The 15,090-nt window shown below is 53.5% G+C and overlaps 6 protein-coding genes across 6 annotated transcripts; 5 read left to right on the forward strand and 1 right to left on the reverse strand.

Annotated features, from left to right (window-relative positions):
• Window positions 1-796: 796 nt before the first annotated feature.
• Window positions 797-2,623, forward strand: QC763_302500 (uncharacterized protein; the record flags this gene model as incomplete). Its single annotated transcript, XM_062910690.1, has 2 exons — window positions 797-1,959; window positions 2,095-2,623. 2 exons carry the CDS (start codon window positions 797-799, stop codon window positions 2,621-2,623), a joined length of 1,692 nt encoding a protein of 563 aa, XP_062766646.1.
• Window positions 2,624-7,836: 5,213 nt separating this feature from the next.
• On the forward strand, window positions 7,837-8,835 carry QC763_302510 (uncharacterized protein; the record flags this gene model as incomplete). Its single annotated transcript, XM_062910691.1, has 1 exon — window positions 7,837-8,835. The coding sequence occupies one exon, from the start codon at window positions 7,837-7,839 to the stop codon at window positions 8,833-8,835; it is 999 nt and encodes a 332-aa protein (XP_062766647.1).
• Window positions 8,836-9,378: 543 nt separating this feature from the next.
• On the forward strand, window positions 9,379-9,793 carry QC763_302520 (uncharacterized protein; the record flags this gene model as incomplete). The annotated part of the gene is made up of 2 exons (XM_062910692.1): window positions 9,379-9,565; window positions 9,642-9,793. 2 exons carry the CDS (start codon window positions 9,379-9,381, stop codon window positions 9,791-9,793), a joined length of 339 nt encoding a protein of 112 aa, XP_062766648.1.
• A 135-nt stretch (window positions 9,794-9,928) lies between these two features.
• On the reverse strand, window positions 9,929-10,651 carry QC763_302530 (uncharacterized protein). Its single transcript, XM_062910693.1, has 2 exons — window positions 10,256-10,651; window positions 9,929-10,192 (listed from the first exon to the last, which is right to left on the reverse strand). The coding sequence occupies exons 1-2, from the start codon at window positions 10,470-10,472 to the stop codon at window positions 10,035-10,037; spliced, it is 375 nt and encodes a 124-aa protein (XP_062766649.1). The 5' UTR covers window positions 10,473-10,651; the 3' UTR covers window positions 9,929-10,034.
• A 1,434-nt stretch (window positions 10,652-12,085) lies between these two features.
• QC763_302540 (uncharacterized protein) lies at window positions 12,086-13,312 on the forward strand (the record flags this gene model as incomplete). The annotated part of the gene is made up of 2 exons (XM_062910694.1): window positions 12,086-12,614; window positions 12,693-13,312. The coding sequence occupies 2 exons, from the start codon at window positions 12,086-12,088 to the stop codon at window positions 13,310-13,312; spliced, it is 1,149 nt and encodes a 382-aa protein (XP_062766650.1).
• A 474-nt stretch (window positions 13,313-13,786) lies between these two features.
• On the forward strand, window positions 13,787-15,085 carry QC763_302550 (uncharacterized protein; the record flags this gene model as incomplete). Its single annotated transcript, XM_062910695.1, has 2 exons — window positions 13,787-14,065; window positions 14,123-15,085. The coding sequence occupies 2 exons, from the start codon at window positions 13,787-13,789 to the stop codon at window positions 15,083-15,085; spliced, it is 1,242 nt and encodes a 413-aa protein (XP_062766651.1).
• Between the last annotated feature and the right edge of the window lie 5 nt (window positions 15,086-15,090).

Here is a 15,090-nt window from a genome sequence, read left to right on the forward strand (position 1 = left end):
ATCGGCTCTGTGTGAGGCAGTGCGTCATGGACAACTGTAAGGGTGTTTGTGGAAGGGAGTGGCAGGTTTACCCCGTTCATGGAGTGGATGACGCACAAGACTGACGGTAACGTGGGATGATAGGGGTTGTTATCGGTACCAGTGCATTCCGGCTTGCGATTACGATTGCTGTGAGAGGGGTCTTTGATGGAGACTGGCAGGATGACGAGTGGAATGAATGAGATCTTCATATCTTTTTTCAATTCCTTTCTGCTGTTGCTTCATCGCTTTTACTCATGGAATTTGCTCATCTTAGTGGTTTCAAGTGAGCAGTTCCCATCATGCTGGTTTATGCTCTCTGAGCTTGTCCAGGAAGTGATAGAAACCACGAAGGTGAATGCTCCGGTTCAATATAAATATGGCTTCCTTCTATTCACGGTACGTGTTAAATCTCGTGCTGTTTGGCCCTGGGGAGATCACCTGATTTGAGCAAAGTCGACCTCTCCAGGCCTTGCGGGTCTCTCTCGGTCCCTCCCAAGTGAATATTGCTCGACAATACCGAGTTGATACCACAACACCGTCTAGGTGGGGTTGTTTACTCCCACTGTTTGCTTTTCACTCCCACTGTTTGTTTTTCACTCCCACCACTGCAACAAATCTGGCCTGCCCTCCTTCAACTTCCACCCCGCAAGCGATTTCCTACTGCTTTTTTGCTTCATCACCCAAGCCTCATCACCTGCGGTCTTTACTACTCCCTTGTCCTTTCTATACATTCGCATCTCGCCAGCTCCCCTCAAAAATCGGATAAAAGGACACCATGGCAGCCGCTGCGGGAGCACCCATGCCTCCCCCACCGCCTGGGCCGTTCAACTGGGACAATCCAGACCTAGTCGCGTACTATTCGGATGAGGGGGATGATAATGATCAGGAGGTTTACGGGTCGGACTGGATTGGCGAAGACGGTGACGGAGAGGGTAACGACGGACAGGGCGACAGCGGGGAGGGAGGCAACAGCGACGGTGGGAACGAAGATGCTGCTGGTGATCAGGGCAATAACACCGCCCAGAATGACGGCGCAACCGACGATGAATTCCAGCGTCCAGTCCCACTTGACTGGAATACCTACGACTCGGAGGACGACGAGTGGGCGCAGCAGTTCAAGTGCATAATTTGTCCCAGGGACAAGCTGCCTTTCGCAAGAAGCAATAATTTGCGTAAGCACCAGCAGAATATTCACCTGAGACCCAAGCAGCGAACGAGCCAGTTTTGGGCCCAGCGCAAAGCCAAGCTGGTGGTACTCGAGCAGTCAAGTCCCGCCCTTGCGGCACCGTTGAAAGAGCAACGCACCAGGCGTAGACGGCAGAAACTAGCTCAGCGAGAACAGAACCACCAGAACTCTGTCGCTCCAGCTCCGAATCAAGCCAGGTTTGCCCCTGTGAAACGCTCTTCTCGACTTGCCAACCCGAAGCTGAGCCAGCACCAGCGAAATGCCGGTCAACGACCAATCGTACCAGCCAACATTAGCCAACGGGTGCAAACCCATGCTAGACCTGGGCCAATGACCCTTTTGATGCGACAGCACGTTGGAATGCAACAGACTGCGCAGTTGGAGAATATCCCACAGGCCAATGCTGTTCAACCTGGCAACCTTGGGACAGGAAGCATCACCCAGGGTCACCCGACCCCGTCAGTCCCCATCTCTCGTTACCCTGCCGTTCCACTTGATCATAATCAGGTCCAGGCTGGTGCTGGGATTATTGTGCCCAACTATCTAGCGTCTGGAAACGCTGGAATCTCATCTCAGCCTCCCATTCTTCGTTCTCACGGGCAAACTGGCAACCGCCACCACACGCCTCACCGCTCCGGACCAGCCCAAAGTATTCAGCGCACTGAGGATGTTCTGCTTAGTGAACAGAACCTGGCTGCTGTGAGAAACGGGCATCTGCAGCAACGCCAGTATGGCCGGCGCAGTGTGGACTAGTACAGGTCTGCCAATTCTGGCATGTATGACATCAACACCCCAACCCATCTCATGTATGACCTTGGAACTATAAAAAACGTTCAGCATCGGCTCGGGAATCCATATCAGCATGGTTAGGCTGGTGGATGTGGCAGCGGCTACAGCCAGGGCAATGTTTCGGGTCAGAACACTGGTTACCTACATGGCCCCAACACTGGCTATGTCCAGAACACCGGCTATTTCCACGACAATGCCTATGTCCATAACACCGGTTACGTACCCAATTCCGGTTATGTCCCCAGCCACAGGTATGGCCGGAGGGCCAGCTACGACCTAGACAATATCTACGACCTGAACTATGCTCACGGTGAAGGCACCGGCTACGCCCGAAACATAGGTTACAATCAGGGTAATGGGTACAGACTGGGCAATAGTTACAGCCTGGAAAATAGTTACGGCCTGAGCAACAGTCGAAGAACGGGGAATGGTTACGGTCAGCGCGGCGCATACGGCCTTGGTCAAGATCAAGGCCAATCCGCCAGACACACTCAGGTCCCTCAACCTGGTCAACGCCAAACCCTTGGCTACGAACTAACCATCGACCCTCGTCTACTGAAAGAATCTAGTCAAGCCACTCAGCATGGTCCGAGTAACCAGAATGGCGGTGACACGGCTAATGACTAGAATTGTCGCGCGTGCTATCAACAGCGGAGCCAATCATAGGCTCTGGGGCTTTTGAGGATGGGTAGTGGAGGAATTTTCAGGAAAGGGCGGAGAAATTGGTGGAGGGATGTTTGGGATATCTGTATTCTCTGTTTGGTTTTGTTTGGTTTTGTTTTCTTTTTTCTTCGTCGAAATGGAGGAATTCTAGGAAAGGGCGGAGAAATTGGTGAAGGGATATTTGAGATAACTGTTTTTTTCTGCTCGGTTTTTATTTTCTTCTGTTTTTCTTTTCCGCATATTCGTGTTTTCACGGGTGTTGTTTTGCGGTTGTATTTGTTCCCGATTTCACGTTGAACCAGACAGCGGTCCTTTTTAGATGGATGCTAACAACACACCTTCCAGGTCAACATCATGAGGTGAACGATGGATCAAGAAACTACGAGATCAACAGAAGCGCCAACGCTCGATAGACTAGCCTCTCATGGCTGCTGGATAAGGAAAAGGATAGAAGGGACAGAGGTGCTAAAATTCAGACTGACGTGCTGTATCCAGGAAACTCGCCCTTGGACCTTTTCCGCCAACATGACGCCCTTTCACAGAAATTATTTCCTCAAGTTATCACCAAAGACAAGTCCACTCAGCCGCTACAAAACTCTGACCAGAACCCAGGCCATCATCACCGCAATGGCAGACAAGGGAAATTACCCTCGACCGCCTCACTCATAAGATGATGCTGCTACGAGAGTCTGTCCTCGGCATGCCGAAGACTATTCTATAGTCTCCTGACGTGCAGTGGTAACTAGTATGTGTAGCAGCTTTTGTAATTCTGACAGCATCGAATGAAACCGACTTTCAAAAACACGAGGCCTACAGCAGATGGATTTTGTGTTGCTTCACACCTGTTACTCTTCATTGACAAGCTGATTTCGACGACGACTTGAACATCAAAGACCAGTATTAGGTAACTTCAAACCTGTCCGTAGACATATATATACTTTTTTTCCCCAGACGTTTTGCTAGTTGGCCGTCATCGAGACGTGAGGTACCGAAGATGTAAACTGACGGACTGATGTGCGTTTCACATCGCTGTTAACCCACGTTCACCCTTACCGGCTCAACGTCAACAGTATGATGACTGATAGCGCTTGAGATTGCGGCTCTCTGTACTGATGCCTCGTTAATCGTCAACGTCGGGAGTGGGTCTGGTCGGCTCATGGTATTCACTCCCTTCACTCAATCACAACATATGGGCCATGCTGCTCTCTGTTTTGCTTTTTCTCCTCTGCTTCATGATTCGGCTACCCTTTCCCCCAAAACCATCAGAGAAAAGCGCACACCTCTCTGAGAAGCAAGCAAGGTGGTAAGCAGTGCTCAACACCACACCTGCTCATCCTACCGTTCGCTCTAACCAGTGTCTAAGCCAGTCAATTTCTAGGTTTTCATTTTCTCACTTGCGAATTGCTGCACTTTAATTACTGAAGAGTCGCTTTTTTCAACATTGCCTCCAATAGCCCCCGACCTTTTTTCGACCATCCTGATCGTTTCATTTAGTAGCCCTCAGAAGGAAGCAAGGTAAGAACAGTTCATTATTCCCACCTATCCGTTTCGTTCGTATTAACAAATGTTAAGACCAGGTAGTCCCGGCACTATGGCTTTAGTGATTGACCCATCGGCCCAAGGCGGCGCGCCGCCGCCGCCATCACCACCTCCTTCTCCGCCGCGGCCGGTACCTATCCTGGACGGTCTACTGGACACTTCCGAATCTGACATCGAAAAGCCGAGCAAAGACCGTCGATACCGTTGCAAGTTGTGTCCAATCGGCACGGATCCCATCGCGGCAGCCGCCCGATATCAACCCCTTGCCAATAAACGCAATATGGGGCGCCACCTGATCGACATTCAAAAGGCCAGGCCCGGGTCACCCACCAAAGAAACTTGGCGGAGAGTTTCCCAGCGCCATGCACAAAGAAGGGCCGGGAAAGCGCGTGTCTCTGATCGGGCTGGCCATGCTCGAGGGCGTCGTCAAGGTCCAATCCATCCCGGCCATGGTCATGCTACAAATGGGTTGTCCAATGGCCAGCAGCAGACTCCTCAGAGCGGGCAAATTCTTGCCAGCGATCATCACCGCGCGGAGTCGAGTTACCCAACCCCTCAGCAGCCTGTTCTAAGCAGCACTCCCTCTTAATTAACATATCAGCCACATCCTACCCCTTAGCAGAGCACACCCAGAAGAAGTCTCAACGATCAGGGGAGCTGTTCTTCAGTATGCCCAACAGTACACCACTTCTGGACAACAACCAAGCAGCTATAACTCCATACCGCAAAGTAATCCATTCCGAAATCCTTTTGGTACTAGCGCCAAACAGGACAATGCCTCTGGCATGCAGAGAACGTCGTATGGTCGCATGGACGATGCCTCCTACAACCATCCCCATCAGACGTATGGCTTTGATCCATCGCTTTCAATGTGCCCCCCCCCCCCCGCGGTGCCGGATCTGACTCAGATGACCTGAGATACATCGACCCACGACCATTAAGGATACCCCGACCGCACTTCCTGTCTCAGGTCCGCCCCCAGGGCACAGACCAAGCCCTGGAAGGGGGGGGCGGAGCAGACAGTGGTCCTGGTACCTCTGCTAGATGGGTTAAACCCAGAGGGTACAACTGATCCCAGATATCTACCTGGAGCCTCGTCGAACCAGCGCAAACACGGCGACGATTCGGGTGCCTAAATAGGCTATATGCGAAGTAGGAGTTGGCTATTGTTTGTTTCTTGTATAACTAAATGGAAGCGGAATAGGGGTCCTTGCAGAGCCTCGGCCTCCTCCACCGCCACCCCCACCGCCAGGACCGACGAGCACATGTGTCAGCAAGGAAGCCACGCGTATCAAATGCCATTCGAGCTGGACGAAGAGCTCAAGCGAAAATGCAGGCTGAATGTCGGCAACTAGAGCGTGCTCAGCAACAACAGCCCGCCATGCCTCACCAAAACATCGTGGCTGGTCTGCTTCATCATCGAGCTTTTCCTGGGCATCCTAATCGGCAACGTGCCTATGCGAACATGCAGCAAACTGTTCCTAGCATGGAGAGGTCTTCATATGATGGCATGGGGAATCCTTCGCATCCTAGTTTGGAGAGTACTTCCCGCCAGCATCCACGACGAGCTTTCGGGTTTCATCGATCCCCAACTTCTCTCATTCTCCTCGCCAATGCGCCCTCAACACGCAAACAAACCGCCAAGGCCTGAACCCGACAGGAACCATAACCCCTAGATATCTCCCATGGTCCCTATCCAACCACCACAGGCCAGGCCCTCTGATGTCTCCCGCCGGTCACAACATGGGAGGTTTAATGCATTATCCAGTCTTAAAAGGCCAGACAAACCTCCAGGGGCTCAACCCAGCTGGGACCATCGATCCCCGATATTTCCTGGCCCGCACGCCCGACCAGCAGGGCTTCCAACCAGCGAACCCAGGTGCACAAATGCCTGGAGCCAACGATGACCAAGGTAGAAACATTAGACAGCAGCCCGTAAATGCCGATTACCCGGTCCCGTCTGCGAGGTTGAACCGTCGACATCGGCCCAGATTGTCTCAGGAGTACATCCAGGATCAGGCTCTACATGATGAAGCTATGGCGCTGTAAAATGACGACGACGAGATCATCGAGGGTGATTCTGAGGATGAGGACGATATGTACCACGAGTTATCTAAGTACAGTTTCTCGGAACCGTTTTCATGCACGACACGAGAGGGATTTCTAGGGTCTCAAGGGAAAGTCCTGCTGAGGGATATGATTGATATTGATATTTGTACGAACACGACTGCTCAAGATAAAAGGAAGACTGCCCAAGATAAGAGGCATTACAGGGGAGGAGGGTGGTTCAGTCTTGAGGACAACATTGTGGGTTGAGGAGGAGGTGGTGATGTCAGAATAGGGTTCTCATGGATTGACCCTGAGAAGAATTTCTAAAAGTGATGGAGGAGTGCTTTATACCTGTACAGTTACGAGGCGGGACAATGGAGGGAAGACGGGTGGTGATGAGAGGTGTAGGCCGAAGCACTGCCGGGGGCTTTTTCTTTTTCTTCATGTCGGGTATGGACTAGGACTGTCGACTACTGTAGTAAGTATTATCCGCATTATTAATCCTTCCTTTCTGCTTTGTCTGTTTCCAGTCGCGCCCCTTTCTTGAGCTTGCCTGCCTATTGATTTCCTGCTATCGAAGACATCTGTTAAGTTGAGATAAGAATTATAAGATGCGTTTCCCCGCTTTCTGAATTCCGGCAGTCTTCCATTGATCAGGCTACACTTGCAAAACCTCAACATGAGCCATGTCCATTTCAATCTTGGTTGTTTGAACGAAGGTTTCCACCATGGAAAGATCAATGAGAAGCAGTGTTCTATTTATCACGTTGCCCCTTTGCCTAGGTATGGTATCCTTAGCGGTGGTTTTGGCCTCTCAGTACCACCAAGACTTGGATCAGCTCCCTGAAGCTGGGAGTCATTTCGAGAAAGGGGAAGATGGGGTTGAACATGACAGCAGCAGGGGCGTGGGAGAAAGGCTCTGGTTGATGAAGATCAGTGGTTGATTACACACCGTTTTCTGGAGTCACGATGAGGGAACATACACACACAGCTGAGCACTATGCTGCCTTCCCACCGGAGGAGAGACATGAGAATGCTCACCAGCCTCGTTCTCTAGTCCAGCCTTGTTCTCTCGTCCAGCATCACAACCAAGGCGATGGCGTGAGAAATAGTCAGACAGAGAGGGGTCACCAGGCGTGCGCCATATGAGTGGTCCAAGGGCGCATTCCAGGATTCACCCCCGCACCTGACTAGCCGGGGACGGAACGGAGCTGGATCCGGGCGGGGTCCCGACGTGGCAGGGCATCATCTGCACGCACTTCGGTCACGGGCCCTCCCGCCCTCATTCGCTAACCCCCTCGCTAACGCCGGCCCAAGACTCCCTCCGCGCTGCAGCAAAGACTTCTTTTGAGTCTAACACGCCCCCACATTCAACCTTTTCCCTGCCTGCGAACCCCCAAACAGCTTGGTGTGTTGTGCTGTGTTGTGTTGTGTTGTGTTGTGTTGTGGCCTGTTAAAATTCCATGCATGCCACTTCTGACTGTGTTACCACGCCTCTCTCCTCTTCTCTTGTCGCAATGCTCCTCCTCCATCAACAAATCACTTGACTTGACGAACAGCGCGTTTGCTTGCTACTAGGTACTCAAAAAATGACCCTCATCGAACACGACACCCAGCGCGTCGAAGTCGACCAAGACTTTGACAAGTTCGCCCAGAGCCAAGAAGCAGCCACCTCGTCCACCACCTCCCTCCACAGCAGCCTCGTCAACTACGAGTGGAAACACGGCCGCCGCTACCACTCCTACCAAGCCGGGAGCTACTCCTTCCCCAACGACGAGCGCGAGCAGGAGCGTCTCGACCTGGTCCACCACGCCTTCTGGTGCACGCTCAACGACCGCTTGTTCCTCGCGCCCATCAACCCTGACGACGGGCTCCGCATCCTCGACATCGGCACCGGAACTGGACTCTGGGCCATCCACCTTGGGGAAGACCACCCTGGCGCAAAGGAGATCATCGGCAACGACCTCAGTCCCATCCAGCCGAGGTGGGTGCCGCCCAATGTGCAGTTCATCGTCGACGATGTCGAGCTCGACTGGGTGCATGCCGGCGTGAGCGTCGAGCCATATGATTACATACACTGTCGGTACATGGCGGGCGGTATCAGGGACTGGCCGAGGCTGGTGAAGCAGATGTATGACAATGTCAAGCCGGGTGGGTGGGTTGAGTTTCAGGAGTCGGCCAACACGCTGTACTCTCAGGATGGTACCCTGAGCAAGGACAATGCCATGGTTCGCATGATGGAGGGCTTGATCTTGGCGTGCGACAAGATTGGGCGGACGTTGGATCCGGCGCCGCAGATAGAGAAGTGGGTGAAGGATGCTGGGTTCATCAATGTCGAAGTGCAGAAGTTTAGGCTGCCGATTGGTAGCTGGCCGAGAGATGCGAGGTTGAAGGAGGTGGGAACGTTGATGGCGGTCAATTTTATCGAGGGTGTCGAGGCGTTCACGGCGTCGCTGTTTAGGGATGTGCTGGGGTGGTCGCAGGACGAGGTGTTGGCGTTGAATGCCGAGGTGAGGGCTTCGGCGAAGAGGGGGAATGCGCACGCCATTTTTGATTTCTTGGTTATCACTGGGCAGAAGCCAGAGTAGGTGTCATGGGGTTGGACACCCGGCATGTAGAGATACCACAATGCTGTCCCCCACTTTGATGACGAGTCCCGATGATTGTTCATGGATCTCTCAAGATACACAACCCAGATCTAGACCAGTCCATGGATCCATGCCCAGCTGATTGACTTGCATGTCTCACCTTGCACTCTCCCCATTGGCGATTCCTCGCCCACCTGTTTCTGACTCGCACCGCAGAATCAAGATCCCATTCGTTTATCTGACACCTGATAGTGTTACGGGCATTTCAAGCTTGCGCCTCCGCCCCTTCCCACTCCCCGGCGCTTCGTTTAAAGAAAGCGGAGAACTATGTTCGTGTTCCTGCCAGCAGACAACCAATGACATCATCGTCGTCCCCGTCCCCGTCCCACGGCTGTAGCTCCCTCCCGTGTTTAAAACCCCTCCTTTTCAATTCAAACCTCTGATTTCAAATCTCCCCATCAACATCCAGCAATACAACCATAGCTTTCCTCAAACAAATCTTCCATATCTAACCTTTACAACCAAACCACACCCCTACCCAACATGGACTTCCTCAACAAAGTCACTGGCGGAAACAACGCCTCGCAACCCGCCGACCACTCCAACAACCCCACCACCACCAACCCCACCGACCAGTCTTCCTCCTCGGGCGGCGGCCTAATGGACAAGTTTAACAGCCTCGCCGGCGGCGGCAAGGAGTCGGAGAAGAAGGAGGATCCTCTCGATAAGGGTATGTTTGATCCACCAACCAACCTTACCCACTCCACTACGTCATCACCACTAACAAATAAAAAAAATAAAAATAGGAGTCGACCTCTTCCAGCAACACGTCCTCGGACAGGGCGACCAGTCCAACGAGAGCGCCATCGAGCAGGCCAAGGATGAGCAGATCAGTGATTTCATTCGGGACCAGTACAAGAAGAATACGGGGAAAGATTTTCCTGTGGCTGATAAATAGATGGGTGTTGGGGTTGGCAGTTGCGGCTGCGGGCAATATGAGCAATGACTGGCTGGGAAGTTTGAAGGGGGTTAAGCCAGGGTTATGAGTTATGAAATTCAGACACTGATTCACTTCACATGCATGGGGGTGTGATGGTGTTGTTTTGCAACCGTCTATTAAGTTGTCTATTATGGATTCCAGTCCCCCTCTTTCTTCCTGGCAGTTCTCCCCTCCTATTCTAAGTTTCATCTTCTTCTTTTTAGTTGACGGTGGCCTGGTTCAAGTTGTTGATCAACCTCGCGCCATCAAATAAGCGGCCGTTGCCGGCCCTGGCGCGGCAGAGGTTCTTGCCGCGCTCGATAATGTTGTTGGTGCAGGTCAGCTGGCTGTTGGCTACGCAGCTGAGTCTGGAGCCGCCTATTTGTGTTTGTGTTAGCATCACTCCCTGACTGAGGAAAGAGAGATTGGGAAAAGACATACAGTTGTTACCACCGGGGACGCAGCGGCCGGGCTGGCCGTTGGCGGCGAAGCACGAGTCCTGCTTGAGGGACGTGTTGGCCACGCAGCAGGTGCCGCGGGGGACGGGGCGGTTCTGGTTCTGGCGGGCGGCGATGGCGGGGACGGCGGGGTTCTCGGCCGCGGGCATGGCGGTTGTGAGGGCTGCCATGGCGAGGACGAGGGGGGTGAGGAACTTCATTTTGAGAGATGGTGTGGTTGAGAGGGGAAGTTGAGACTTGGTTTTGGCGTGTTGGAAAAAGATAAAAAAAGAAGAAGGACCCGACCGGCGGAATGAATGTGGGTGTTTTTTGGTATGAAGACAGAGAATTGAAGAGAAGGTCGAAGGAAAAGGGGACGGGAATAGACGGCGGAATTGAAGACTGGCTTAAAGACGAAAAGAAGATGTTGGAGAGGTAGGGAGGGAGGTGGGAGATTTATAGTTGAGTGAGGCTCTGTGTCGATCGGATCATGTTGCCGAAGGAGGTTCACTAATTCCCCCCTGGTGGAGTCGGAAACCCACGATGGTTGTAGCGCTTGGATGTTTTGGTGGTTTTGGAGTGGCATTCTCAGGGGGTGTGCGGTTTCAACCCAAGGAATTCACCACTGTCGCGGGATTTGCAGCCGCTCCATTTGGGACAGTGGTTCGAGGGAGAGAAAGAAGAATGCATGGAAGGATCAGGCGATCGATGAGAAACATTGTTCGGTTCGTCTGGGGAGGAGAAGTCGTGGAAATCCGGGGTGGTTTTAAGACGGCTATCATGCCTTGACTTTGCCAAGCACCCGTCTTGGCAGGGGGAGGGTTAAAGATAGTAATTATTGGGAGGTTTGTCATGACGGGATGCAATGCTGTGGTGATCTTGAGTGCTGAACCTGGGACGAATGGTTTTGGCGAATGGCACAATGTGTTGCGATGCGAATCGGGGAATGGGATCAGGAAGATGATGCTCAGGAAAACAACAAGACCTCTCTCGGTTGGAATCAACCCGAGATCAGAGTCTAGCCAGAGTTGGATTGGCGGCTTCTTTGCTTCTCCTGGCGGCAGCGCCCGAGAACAAGGGGAGCGCGCCAAGCTTCGTGTCTCGGCAGTCGCTGGCAGCGGGAGAGCTCTTCTCACTGGTTCAACTTTATCACGAGGCCGATATCATTCAACTTGAGCTCTAGATGGGGGAGTTCTTTGCTGAATTAAATGACGGGTTTCACGGCCAGAAGACATTACAGCAGTTTTCTCACATGAGCCTCTCACACCGGGAATTTTCGAACACCCAGGGCTCATGTTCACTGCGAGCCAAGATCTCCCCAGACTGCAACGAATGAGAACAGAGCGTTTGATACCGACGAAGAATGACCGATCTAGGGAATTCTTTTCTTTCGTTTACTCATCACTGAAGAACAACAGCGATGACATGTTCTAGAATGGCCTCGGATTGTGCCTGGTGAGACCATCACCACACCACGCGTGCCGTCTTGGCACGCTCACAGGGTGTTCAAGCGATGAACCCCCAATCGCTTCACCAACTCGCCAACAACCAAACGATCCATCATATGACAGCTTGCCAATCAACGCCGCCAAAATATTCCCTGCAGCAGCCAAGTTCTTTGCCCACACTCAACGGCGACAATCTGGTCCAGACACCAAAAGTTGATCAACAGGGGTTGGCACTGCAACGTCATGCTATCATCGACGTCATCAGCCTTTCCCGCTCCCCTCCTCACCAACCCTCAAGAATCATGATGCCGCTACTATCATTGTTTGAATGCCCGACAGCATGAATTCAGCATTCCGACAACCACCTAGGTGAGAAACAGCAGAAAATGGGCGACATTTACATCAGCAACGGAACCTGCTACGGATCCGCAGGCAGCGAGCTCGACAGAAGCTTCATCCCGTGCGGAAATGCCGCCTTTGGACCAGTGACGTGCTGCGGAGCGGGAGATGTCTGTCTCAGCAACAACGCTTGCTTCGGCGTCCACGGCACGCCAGGATCATACGGAGCAGACCTGACCTATCTCGCCGGGTGCACCGATGAATCATACAGAGATGGGAGCTGTCCTGACAAGTATGGTATCGACCAGCCGTGGATCGCTTTGACGGTTTGCGATGACAGCGGTGGTGATTGGGCTCCGTGTCCTCAGGAGGGAAGCCCGACTACGCTACAGAATGGTGCTTATTGCAGCTGTACTGATGCTGCGTCGACGACTGTCGCCATCAACAATTCGCCACGGCTGGCGGATATTGCTAGGTTGCCGCAGACAACTGGGGGGACTGTTTCATTCTTTCCGGGGAATGAGCCGACAAATACATCTCCTCCGGCTCAAACGACCGGTGGGGGGAGTGGTGGAGGTCAGTCCAGTTCCCAACCGCAATCCCCATCGCAATCGCAACCACAACCAGGAACAACAGACCAACCGCCAGATACAGGATCATCAAATACCAGCAGCAGCCCGATACCATCAGAGACAGGCTCACCAGGTTCAGACTCGGGAACGGGCTCGGACTCTGGCTCGGACCCAACCGGTGGTGGTGGCGGGAGCTCTTCTTCAGGCGGCGGCCTGAACTCTGGCGCCAAGATCGGCATTGGCATAGGAGCTGCCATAGGAGGGCTCGTACTGATTGCTACTCTGCTCACCCTCTGGCACTACAACCGGAAGAACCGCCGATCTGCCTCTGGTGCCGCCGGGATTGAAGAAGGCGGGGAAAAGCCAAAAAAGGCATTCGCGCCTGTCCCGTCCCCTCGCGCATCCGAAGCTGACTCCAACCCTGTCTCGGAAGTGGACGGAAAAGCGGTGACACGGCCCTGGAGCATGAGAAGTGAGCTTGAAGGGAATAATACTGCTGCTACCGCGGCAGGGAAGAAAGCGCCAACGGCGAATGGAAATCAAAAGGTTAATACTGATGGGGCAGCACGTCCGGAGGTGGGGGAGTTGGATGGGAGAGAGGTGCAGGAGCTTCCACCGCACCACGATCTGAGTCCGGTGGCAGAGCTTCCTGGGAGCGAGGCGTGGGCCCAGGCCCCGGGAGGGGGGAGGGGGAGGGTATGATGCGGGCTGAGATGGGACATTTTCTTGCTATGGTTGAGTTGGTCCGGCAGGCAATTTTCACGCGGTTGGTGGACTGATTTAGGGGGTACATATATTGGGGCCTTGGCTGATGTTACTTTACACCAGATGGGTGTTCATGGGGGATTTACATAATTCTAATAGCAAAAAGCTTGTACTTTGGTCTGTGTAACGTTTGGTTAAACGTGGTTGCACATGCTGTTGTGTGACCACATCAACCACCTGGATGGAGTGGTATTGGTCAATAGAAGGGGTGGACTGCAGAGCTTATTCTCTTGGCTTTGGTCTTGGCTTCGGTTTTCTATCACCGAGAGGAGTCGGACGCGGTAGGTTGGTGCAGGAGAGGCGTGTTACCATGTTGGGGATTGGGGACAGGCCGCATTGTCTGAGGACCAGTTTCTCCCGGGGGGATGGGTTGGGTCAAGTTTAAGTTGAGGTGGCCTCCCTTTCTTGGGGATGGTTGGGTTCGAGCAGCCGCACCCGTTCAAAGAGGCAGACCACCACCTATCCGTCATGACCAAGCTGTACCGATCTGCTGCTGCTCTCGTTCTGTCCCTCCCTCTCTTGGGTCTGGGACAGCAGCAGGCGGCGGCACCTGATCCATGGGCGTTCACCCACTCGAACCAGGAAAAGGCCATTGTCTTGTCTCATACCGGCGGCTTCAACATTGGCAGCAAGATCGTGGCCGACCCTCGACGTCCAGGCCAGACAATAACCTGTGATCACGGGTATTTCGTACGTCCCCCCATTCTCGTTTCTTTCCCGTCCATTTCCGCTGACCTTTTCCCCCAGGAATACTTCATTCCCCTCCACTCCCCCCCCCAAGGCCACCTCCGCCGGACAACCTCCCTCGTCCTCTGGCACTCCTCCTCCACCCAAACCTTCCAAAACCGCTGGGACGGCGGGCCCGGGTTCAAAGACCTCCTCCTCCGCCTAGGCTACCCCGTCTACCTCTTCGAAGCCCCCCGCCTCGGCCGCGCAAACTGGGCTTGCAAACCCCACCGCTACGACGTCACCTACCGCGACCAGGACAACTTCCTCGCCTGGAATTTCGGACCGTCCTACCTCAACTGGTGGCCTGGCTTGCAATGGCCCGAGGACCCCGAGGTCAAAAGACTAAGCTGGGAGCAAGCTACCGGGGGTAGGTATGTGGAGTTTGATGACTACGAGCATATCCTCCTCCACGCTGAAGTAGCCGCCAAAGGAGCTGTTCACACTGAGCAAGGAGCGGAAAGAGGGGGGGTGGTTTACCTGACGAATTCTGCCGCGGGTCTGAGGGCGTTGCTTGCGGCTACGCTGAGCGATGAGACGGTTGGGAAGATAAGGGGGATTGTGGCGTATGAGAGCGCGGGGTACGTCTTTCCCGAGGGGCATAACGTCACCGACAGGAGGGATGAGCCGTTTGGGCCGTTGGTGGTGACGCAGGAGGCGTGGAGGAGGTTGGCAAAGTTGGATTTTGTGCAGTTTGTGTGGGGGGATAATCGCCCTGAGACGGGGAGCGGGTTTTGGGAGGAGATGGTGGTGCAGAGTAGGCTTTGTGCGGAGCTGATTAACCTGTATGGGGGGAATGCGGAGGTGGTGAAGCTGAAGGAGGATTTGGGGGTGGTGGGGAATACGCATTGCCCGTTTACGGATATGAATAATGAGGTTATTTTGGGGTTGTTGGAGGAGAGATTGGAGAGGAGTGGGTTGGATGGGTTTGAGGGGCGGGTGGGGAAGGGGAAGGGGAAGGGGAAGAGTAAGTGGAGAGGTTAAAGGAC

Source organism: Podospora pseudopauciseta, chromosome 3, assembly GCF_035222475.1.
Source record: "Podospora pseudopauciseta strain CBS 411.78 chromosome 3, whole genome shotgun sequence".
NCBI lineage: Eukaryota > Fungi > Ascomycota > Sordariomycetes > Sordariales > Podosporaceae > Podospora > Podospora pseudopauciseta.